The 11,606-nt window shown below is 34.4% G+C and overlaps 1 protein-coding gene across 1 annotated transcript in view; it reads right to left on the bottom strand.

Annotated features, from left to right (window-relative positions):
* Positions 1-317: 317 nt before the first annotated feature.
* Positions 318-11,606, bottom strand: part of LOC149803935 (protocadherin Fat 4-like) — an 84,627-nt gene continuing 73,338 nt past the window's right edge. The window contains exons 10-13 of the mRNA XM_089953746.1: positions 11,143-11,228; positions 10,032-10,102; positions 3,398-3,755; positions 318-732 (exon numbers count right to left, since the gene is read on the bottom strand). Of these exons, the coding sequence (XP_089809872.1) occupies positions 632-732; positions 3,398-3,755; positions 10,032-10,102; positions 11,143-11,228 (616 nt within the window). The 3' untranslated portion in view covers positions 318-631. The remainder of the gene's footprint in view (positions 733-3,397; positions 3,756-10,031; positions 10,103-11,142; positions 11,229-11,606) is intronic.

Below are 11,606 nucleotides of genomic sequence, written 5' to 3'. Positions count from 1 at the left end.
CAGTTCCACGATCAGCTCAAGATTACCCCCGCCCTCGCAAGTAGTATGGGCGTAAAACTTTAAATAGCCTATAAACAGCAATAAAGCATATTTTCAATTTCAAAACAGTGTTTTTATTTTTATTTTAAAAATTTTCATTTAATGTATTTCAACAATGTAGAGAAATTTTGTAAGACAATGGATAGTCATTTAAGTTAAACAATTTTGCCTAAAATTTGTGGCATTGTAAAAATCTACTTACAAATCAATAATACTCCCAGGCATACTTGTCTTCTAAAAGAAAATTTAAAAAAAAAAAAACACACACAACACACAAATAAACTAAATATTTTATAAAGTCTAACAGAGTTGAGTTAAAATAAGTTTCTGGCATTATGTAGTTTTTAAAAATCAGATATTAAATACATCCAGAGAAAAATATATCACAAATCCAAGATTACTGTCAAAGAAAACATCTACCAAGAAAATCACTTTATTTATACAAACAGACAAATGGTCCTAGACAGCTATAGTCCCATTTTACCTGCACAATATTAGAAATAGTCCCATAAAAACTCTTTCCTTTGATGTGTATTTTGTACCTTCCTCATTTCAATTGCCCACCCACCCTAATCACATAATATCATCATTCTCAGGATGTTTCTGAAGCAAGCTTGACTTCCTTTCCATCTAGAGTTGTTACCCATTGTCTCTCATTGGTTTTTGTGTTGTACTCGTACAGCCTTCCAGTGACTACAGAAAAGAATATCAATTAGTATAGTCATGTAGACAAACATCAATTGTGTACAAAAGTTTAATACATCAGTGTGATATATAAAGGAAACATGAGACTATAACATAATGTATCTATTAAGCAAAAAATTTGTCCATTTTTTACAGTTTGAACTTTTGGTGAGATTATACAGTATTCCCTCACAAAAAGACACAAAAAGAACCCTGGCAGAGTCAGTCATACCAAAGACTTATAAAAATGGTACTAACAGCTGTCTCACTTGGCACTCAGCATTAAGAGGTTAGTGTTAGGACTGCTTGGCCTGGTGTGATGATAATGTGACTGGGTGCAACATGTCTGCAGCATGTCAGGATAATATGACTGGGTTGGACATGTCTGCAGCATGATGCCCCCTTGCTTAGATATCACTATTAACTGCCACAATGCAGACATCTTAGCGATATGACTGAACATTTTTTTAAAGCTATGTTAAAAATCTAAATCACATACACACATAAAGTGGACACTGGCCAGATAATGAAAATGAAAATTATTATGATTTAATAAGAATATTAAACAACTCAATATATGGTGATCTCATCTACAAGGCAGTCCACTTTAATGGTGATCTCATCTACAAGGCAGTCCACTTTAAAGGTTCCCAGATTTGTAATTGGGGAGTAATGTATTTAGGGAATTGTTAAGATGCATCTTATGCCTGTTACTTACTTAATGTAATATTTTAGACAGTTTCTTTGATTTTTGGGGCTTACTGAACTTTCTGCTAATTCTTTTCTGATACTGATCCTAAATCACACACTGTATGAACAGTACTCTTGCACTGTAGATTATCTAAAGTAATGTACAGTACTATTACACTGTAGACTATCTAAAGTAACATACAGTACTATTACACTGTAGACTATCTAAAGTAATGTACAGTACTATTACACTGTAGACTATCTAAAGTAATGTACAGTACTATTACACTGTAGACTATCTAAACTAATGTACAGTACTATTACATTGTAGACTATCTAAAGTAATGCACAGTACTATTATACTGTAGACTATCTAAAGTAATGTACAGTGCTATTACACTGTAGACTATCTAAAGTAATGTACAGTACTATTACACTGTAGACTATCTAAAGTAATGTACAGTACTATTACACTGTAGACTATCTAAAGTAATGTACAGTACTCTTACACTGTAGACTATCTAAAGTAATGTACAGTACTCTTACACTGTAGACAATCTAAAGTAATGTACAGTACTCTTACACTGTAGACTATCTAAAGTAATGTACAGTTCAGGACAAGAGCTAATGTTTGTTAGCTAAAGTAGCTGATATTCTTTAATGCACCTAATCTACACTGTATACAATAATGGGTCATATATTCCATGATGTACCTAATCTAGAATGTATACAATAATGGGTCCAATATTCCATGTTGTACCTAATCTACACTGTATACAATAATGGGTCCAATATTCCATGATGTACCTAATCTACACTGTATACAATAATGGGTCCAATATTCCATGATGTACCTAATCTACACTGTATACAATAATGGGTCCAATATTCCATGATGTACCTAATCTACACTGTATACAATAATGGGTCCAATATTCCATGTTGTACCTAATCTACACTGTATACAATAATGGGTCCAATATTCCATGATGTACCTAATCTATACTGTATACAATAATGGGTCAAATATTCCATGATATACCTAATCTATACTGTGTACAAAAAGGGTATAATATTCCATGATATACCATAATCTAACCTGTGTACAATAATGGGTCCATTATTCCATGATGTACCTAATCTACACTTTCTGCAATAATAGGTCCAGTATTCCATGATGTACCTAATCTGTGTACAATAATGGGTGTTTAAGATCCTCAACAGTAATAATAAACCTATTGGAGTAATTTCTCATTGGCTAGTTAAGTCAGGTGGTTGACTACTGCCATGAAAGTCATATGGGAAGCTATTGTAAAATATAGGGTTAAATTGTGAAAATTGCCATGCAGGCAATTTTGTGAAATACCATTGTTGTATCACTGTGTGAGTCTATATATAGAGAGAAATGTATAATTAGATCCATTCCCAATTCTTGATTCTTATTTGTTGTTTTAATATCAGTCTGCAGATGTCTTTAATGTTGTGTTTTGATTTGGTCTGAGAGGAATTATTCATTTAAATCATTTTTTGGAATTAAAAAGTGCTCAATTGACAGTGCTGAGAAAAGCAACATTTTGGGACTATTGCGAATTCATTAAAAGGAGTTTTGGACAGTGCCATTGTGATATATCAACACTATTGGCACATCAGCATATTCAAGGATATAGGTATATCAACACATTCAGGATCTGGAATTTATTTGAAACACTTTATTCTTTTGGACTTGTGATAGAACGTTTTGCAATTATTTTGCATTTAATTCATAAAACTAAGTTTTCTTAAATTTTAATTTGTTAACTTGGAGAACTAAATTATTTGTCAACTTTTACAAAAGATTTTTCTTCTTTCTGTTACTTAGTTTGAAACAATAGAATCATAACAATATTGTCTCTTGTGTTATGTAGCATAGTATTGATTACAAAATAAATGTTTTATAAATATGTTCATTGTTCTCAGATTGTATTTTCATTTACAAATAGTTTACCTGAATCTATCGCTCTCCCGTCAAACTTCCGGTTGATGATGGCATATTGCTGTTTTTCCTGCGGTAAAGGTGTTCCAGGTATGGCTTGCTGAGGTGATACTTGTGTGGATGGTGCATGCTGTGACAACATGGGAGTGATGTGTGGTTGCCTACTATATGTATTCCAGTATGATTGTGGTTGTCTGTATGGTTCCTCTGAGGAGGTTTGCTTGAAGTAACTGTCCCTAGATTCCTCCTTACGAGGTTTTTCTGGGTCCTGATTTTCAGACTTTTCTTGTGTCTGGGACCCAGATTTTCGTCGTGGATAATTTTTCTCGGGGCCGTCATTCTCAAATGCCATTGGTTGTTTCTTGCTATTCTGTAAAAATAAAATTCATATCAGCAGAGTTCAGGCATGCAAATCCTAAAACTCCTATGCCCTGAAAATTTTACAAAAATATTAAATCAACATCTGTGTCATGTACGTTTGTTCATAATACATTAATATGGATGAAATGAAAATAGAAAAATTCTTCTAATATGCAGGTCAGAAGGATATTAACAAGGATAAGAGTCATCTCTCCACTTTTTTTAATATTAAAAACGTGCATCATTTTATTTAGATGACAGTAGTAATCTGTTATAATTAGTGTACTTTCAACTAAGGATCAAATACAATCTGATTAAAATGAGCTCTCTGCTGTCCTATGTGAAGATCTGACGATGACTGCTTAAGGGTCATGTTATTGTGACCTTTGAATTAGCCAGTCGAAATGCAGCTTTCAAAAAATCTGAAAGTGAATCAAATTGTTCAGTACATATTCATGCTCTTCATTCACACTGCTCAGTCTACAAATGCGGTGATATAAGACCCCTCATTTGGTTGGTCAATAAAATTATTGATTATGGTAATAACAGGTTACTAAAACATGACCCATAAGCAGTCGCTCTGAGATCTTCATGTATAACAGTGATATCTGATTTTAACCAGATTGGGAACAAATATTAAGAACTTATGTTAAATTAATATGATGACATTATAAACCTGTTATAATAAAATGTGTGCTATCAACTAAAGAAGAATAGGCAAAGCTGAGCATTATTTTCATATGAAACTAAATGTTAAATAAAAACTATAGCTAGAGCAGAACAAGGTCAGATGATGATCAAGGAACATGATCAGAGCAAGATCAGATGATGATCAAGAAACATTATCAGATGAAGATCAGATGATGATCAAGGAACATTATCAGATGAAGATCAGATGATGATCAAGAAACATTATCAGAAGAAGATCAGATGATGATCAATGAACATTATCAGAAGAAGATCAGATGATGATCAATGAACATTATCAGAAGAAGATCAGATGATGATCAATGAACATTATCAGAAGAAGATCAGATGATGATCAATGAACATTATCAGAAGATCAGATGATGATCAAGGAACATTATAAGAAGATCAGATGATGATCAAGGAACATGATCAGATGAGGATCAGATGATGATCAAGGAATATTATCAGAGGAAGATCAGATGATGATCAATGCACATTATCAGAGGAAGATGAGATGATGATCAAGGAATATTATCAGAGGAAGATCAGATGATGATCAAGGAACATGATCAGAGCAAGTTCATATGATGATCAAGGAACATGATTAGAGGAAGATCAGATGATGATCAAGGAACATTATCAGATGAAGATCAGATGATGATCAAGGAACATGATCAGAGGAAGATCAGATGATTATCAAGAAACATTATCAGAGGAAGATGAGATGATGATCAAGGAACATGATCAGAGGCAGATCAGATGATGATTAAGAAATATGATCAGAGCAAGATCAGATGATCAAGGAATATGATCAGAGCAAGATCAAATGATGATCAAGGAACATGATCACCGAATCTGTCATAACCTATTAAAGATGGAGACCATAAATAATGACTTCTACAAGTCTATGACTAATATTTATACAAACTTGTTGCTTTTCTACTGTTGAAGTTTTATCCTATGCTGTCAATATGAATTATATGTAACTGAATTATATAATAATGGTTGTCTGTCTGTGAAAGACATAACTGAATCATAAAATAATGGTTGTCTGTCTGTGAAAGACATAATTGAATGATAAAATAATGGTTGTCTGTCTGTGAAAGACATAATTGAATGATAAAATAATGGTTGTCTGTCTGTGAATGACATAATTGAATGATAAAATAATGGTTTCCAGCTGTGAATTATCTGTGATGGCTTTATAAAATACTGGTTTTGTGGTTAAGAAATACATGTAATTGCTTTAAGCCTATGATAATAGAGCACAATCCTTATTCTGAATACCTCAAGGGAAATATAATCTAATTGCTACTTCCAACCAGTCACTTAAAATGAGACCACATACCAAGTTACAAAACATTTGTAGAGTACATCTGACAAACACAACTGTCACAACAAGATTTTCATGTGTAGAAAATTGAATTTTAGAAAGTAAATCTTAATTGTGGCAAGAACAGAAAGCATGCAAAAATTTGCTTCTGTTAACAAGAATAAATTTTAATTTATTTCATAACATGTAGCCAATGACATGACCTACTCAACATGTAGCCAATAACATGACCTACTCAACATGTAGGCAATGACATGACCTACTCAACATGTAGGCAATGACATGACCTACTCAACATGTAGGCAATCACATGACCTACTCAATGAGTAGCCAATGACATGACCTACTCAACATGTAGCCAATGACATGACCTACTCAACATGTAGGCAATGACATGACCTACTCAACATGTAGGCAATCACATGACCTACTCAATGAGTAGCCAATGACATGACCTACTCAACATGTAGCCAATGACATGACCTACTCAACATGTAGGCAATGACATGACCTACTCAACATGTAGCCAATGACATGACCTACTCAACATGTAGGCAATGACATGACCTACTCAACATGTAGGCAATCACATGACCTACTCAATGAGTAGCCAATGACATGACCTACTCAACATGTAGCCAATGACATGACCTACTCAACATGTAGCCAATCACATGACCTACTCAACATGTAGGCAATCACATGACCTACTCAACATGTAGCCAATCACATTACCTACTCAACATGTAGCCAATCGAATGACCTATTCAACATGTAGCCAAGGACATGACCTACTCAACGTGCAGCCAATGACATGACCGATTCAACATGTAGCCAATCATGACTTAGTCAACATGTAGCCAATCACATGACCTACTCAACATGGAGCCAATGACATGACCTACTCAACATGTAGCCAATGACATGACCTACTCAACATGTAGCCAATGACATGACCTACTCAACATGTAGCCAATCACATGATCTACTCAACATGTAGGCAATCACATGACCTACTCAACATGTAGCCAATCACATTACCTACTCAACATGTAGCCAATCGAATGACCTATTCAACATGTAGCCAAGGACATGACCTACTCAACATGCAGCCAATGACATGACCGATTCAACATGTAGCCAATCATGACTTAGTCAACATGTAGCCAATCACATGACCTACTCAACATGGAGCCAATGACATGACCTATTCAATATGTAGCCAATGACATGACCTACTCAACATGTAGCCAGTCACATGACCTACTCAACATGTAGCCAATCATATGACCTACTCAACATGTAGCCAATATGACCTATTCAACATGTAGCCAATCACAGGATCTATTCAACATGTAGCCAATCATATGACCTACTCAACATGTAGCTAATCACATGACCTACTCAACATGTAGCCAATCACAGGATCTATTCAACATGTAGCCAATCATATGACCTATTCAACATGTAGCCAATCACATGACCTACTCAACATGGAGCCAATCATATGACCTACTCAACATGTAGACAATACATGGCCTACTCAACATGTAGCCAATCACATTACCTACTCAACATGTAGCCAATTGCATGACCTACTCAACATGTAGCCAATCACATGACCTACTCAACATGTAGGCAATACATGACCTACTCAACATGTAGCCAATCACATGACCTACTCAACATGTAGCCAACTGCATGAACTATTCAACATGTAGCCAATGACATGACCTACTCAAAATGTAGCCAATCACATGACCTACTCAACATGTAGCCAATCATATGACCTACTCAACATGTAGCTAATCACATGACCTACTCAACATGTAGCCAATCACAGGATCTATTCAACATGTAGCCAATCACATGACCTATTCAACATGTAGCCAATCACATGACCTACTCAACATGGAGCCAATCATATGACCTACTCAACATGTAGACAATACATGACCTACTCAACATGTAGCCAATCACATTACGTACTCAACATGTAGCCAATCACATGACCTACTCAACATGTAGCCAATCACATTACCTACTCAACATGTAGCCAATCACATGACCTACTCAACATGTAGCCAATCACATGACCTACTCAACATGTAGGCAATACATGACCTACTCAACATGTAGCCAATCACATGACCTACTCAACATGTAGCCAATGACATGACCTACTCAAAATGTAGCCAATCACATGACCTACTCAACATGTAGGCAATCATATGATCTATTCAACTTGTAGCCAATGATATGACCTATTCAACATGTAGCCAATGATATGACCTAATCAACATGTAGCCAATCACATGACTATTCAACATGTAGCCAATCACATGACCTATTCAACATGTAGCCAATCACATGACCTACTCAACATGTAGCCAATCACATGACCTACTCAACATATAGGTAATCATATGACCTACTCAACATGTAGCCAATCACATGACCTACTCTACATGTAGCCAATCACATATTTTATAACCACTGATTCCACAGATAAACACCTGTGAGTTTTCCGTGTGGTGGGAGGAGAAAGTTGATGTGAAAAGTATGTCGGAGTGTCATTGCCAATTAGTTCATACTGAGCTCGATTATTGTTTCTACAACTTTCTTGACGTTGGTGAGGATTTCACCTTAATATGGGGGTTTTATGAGTTGAAAGAACCCAAGTCAGTAAATATTTATAATGAATTAGATTTATGCTTGTAAACAATTTAAACTAGGAAAATGTGAAAATTTGCTGAGATAGTAGGAAAATCTGAACAGTTATCTATTATATATAACATGCATAACAAATTTTGACACCTATGCAGATCTTGCTAAACCAAACCAGCCCAAAAGTTTAGAAAATGCGCCAGAGATTATGGTAATGACCAGGAAAAAGTGCCAGAAATTATGGTAATGATTGGGAAAAGTGCCAGAAATTAAGGTAATGACTGAGAAAAAGTGCTCCACATCAAAAGTTACCAGCCTCTGATGTGTTTTTCCAGTTGAGGTACAAAACAAAAAGTACACAACAATGTGAAATGAAATTAGTTTATTAACATAATTAAACAAACTCAAGTGAGATTATGCTATACCATGATTTTGTCATGCTTTTTTGTTACAACTCTGTAGTCTTAAAATAAATAACAGAAAGAAAAAAACTTAACAAATAATGTATTTCCTATGAATACAAAGTGACATTTTAAAAGGAACTTAGTGTTGTGAACTAAATCCCAATTAATCCTAGAAGTTCTATCACAGGTCCAACATTATAGAGTGTTCTGAATCAATTCTAGTGATGTTCCAAATGAATTCCAATCAAGAATGTGCTGATGTACCAATAGTCTTAAAGTATCACAATGATGTAATCCAGAATATCTTTAATGAATTCAGAATGATCCCAAAGTAATGTTTTAGCCCAAAATGTCAATGAGCGATTTGTAATTCCAATGAATAGTTTTAAAAAATAGTTCCTCTCAAATTATATCTGAATGCAACTAAACATGATTCCACAAAGACTGGTATTAAAATAGGAATGAATAATTGTTTATTTGGTCGTCTTTATATACAGACTGTCACCTAACTTATGACACAACAAAGTTACCTGGACGTAGGTTATTTCTAATAGAAATTTCCACCAAACTCTTAAGCAAGGTCAGGTCTGTTTACTTAAAGTTTAGCAAACAACCTGAAACAATGAAGGTAGATCATAGAATTTCCAGGGAAAAACTGATGTCTTGAAGTAAAATCCAAGTAAGCATATTTTTAAAACAGTGACTTTAGTCAGGAAGGCCCAAAATCTTACCCTGAATCATGGACAAAGGTCAATCACACAATACAAATTAAATACACAAAATACTTTTGAGATAAGATTACCTCCTAATAAAGACTGCTTTTCAACAGTCAGACCAGTAGATTTTACTGTAGTATAGGGTTAACACCCAATTGACTATGAAATTACCTTTACATAGTGGTCATCTGGTCACAATGGCCATTCTAATTAACACCAAGCAAATTTCTCATATATATTTCATGTGTGTAATGGTCATATGCCTTCTGTAGTCAGCAACATGGTGTTTCCTCACCAAACATTGGTTTCTCCCTGTCTTAAGCAGTCACTGGAGCATACCTACTATTAGGCATCAAAATTGATGACTTGGTTTGACTTTCACTGACCAAAGGCAGGTATGTTACTCACCATACTAGGAAGAGGCAGAGAATGACTTGGTTTGACTTTCACTGACCAAAGGCAGGTATGTTACTCACCATACTAGGAAGAGGCAGAGCAACAACAGCAGGTGGTGGGTGGCTCTTGTCAAAAGGTTTCACCTCAGAATCTGTAATATTAATGAAATTGAAGGTTAAAAATTTACTAAAACCAGTGTTCACTTGATACATTATTTATGTAACAAACAGAAATACAAAATGTACTATAATAATATATTACAATTAAACAGAGTGCAGCTAATCACTTAGGGCTGATGCAGTTCATCATATGCATGGATGGCACTGTTTAAAAACCTACCAGGATACCAGGACTCTGTTTACTCTAACTGGTACCAGGGCTCGGTTTACTCTAATGATACCAGTACTCTGTTTACTCTAATTGGTACCAGGACACTGTTTACTCTAATTGATACCAGTACTCTGTTTACTCTAATTGGTACCAGTACTCTGTTTACTCTGACTGATACCAGTACTTTGTTTACTCTAACTGGTACCAGTACTTGGTTTACTCTAAATGATACCAGGGCTCGGTTTATTCTAATGATACCAGTACTTTGTTTACTCTAATTGGTACCAGGACACTGTTTACTCTAACTGGTGCCAGTACTTTGTTTACTCTAATTCTAATGACAAATGATTGAATATTTTAAACTGAACTATATATAACTACTCAGATATGAAGTATACTATGTAGATCCCATATATATATATGTGTGTGTATATATATATATGTATGTATATACATAATTTGAGCGACCCTTGTTATACCAGGTATTTAAATTTCATAAATTTTGTGCTGAATGATATTAGAGTCTGAGATTCTGTTTATCAAATGACTTTAATATACTCACAATTCTCAATTAATCTCCAGTGTGACTTTTCTTGTCTGTTATGTCACAATTTGTTATGAAATATCCTCTATTTGATCAGCACGACCAATGCCAGTATATACATTGACTTAAGTCATAATGCTTTAAGCTCATAGTGTACGTGTTATGGTGTTGTAATATTTTGGGGGAATTCTGATTTTGCAGTATAATTCTTTATCAAATGAGGAATTGGATTTATAAGTGTGCATTTTTACAATCTTTGATTAGATTTTGAAATTTGTAAGAATTCAGTTCTGCAAAATTTATATAGTAACACTGACCTTTGCCATTGCTTTTAAATTTAGAATTAGAAATTCGGTCACCATCTTCAGAGAGAGCAGCTCGTTCCTTCTCCTTAGGGTTTACACTGAAGTAAAAAATACAAATAAAAATCAAACCAGCATTAATGCATGAAATGTAGGTCACAGTATCCTTCTTTTTATGTGATGTAGTACTCAGCATAATGGCTCCTAAGATAAATACAAATAAACCACTGACATGAGAAATATAGCTCAGTGATCAAGTTTAGTTCTGGGTTTAAAAACTTTGACTTTGAGAGTGAAAATATAAACAAAAACTTCAATTTATCAATATTAATATAATTATAAATAAGAGGCCTGTGTTATGATGTGATAATTATACAATAAGCCTTTGTTATTGCACAATTTTAATAATTATTTAATGGACTTTGTTTTATGTCATAATAATATAATAGGCATTTGATATGATACAGCTTTGATAAATA

Source organism: Sinohyriopsis cumingii, chromosome 3 (genome assembly GCF_028554795.1).
Source record: "Sinohyriopsis cumingii isolate HCF-2022 chromosome 3, ASM2855479v2, whole genome shotgun sequence".
NCBI classification, from domain to species: Eukaryota; Metazoa; Mollusca; class Bivalvia; order Unionida; family Unionidae; genus Sinohyriopsis; species Sinohyriopsis cumingii.
This window is presented reverse-complemented; position numbering and strand designations above follow the sequence as displayed.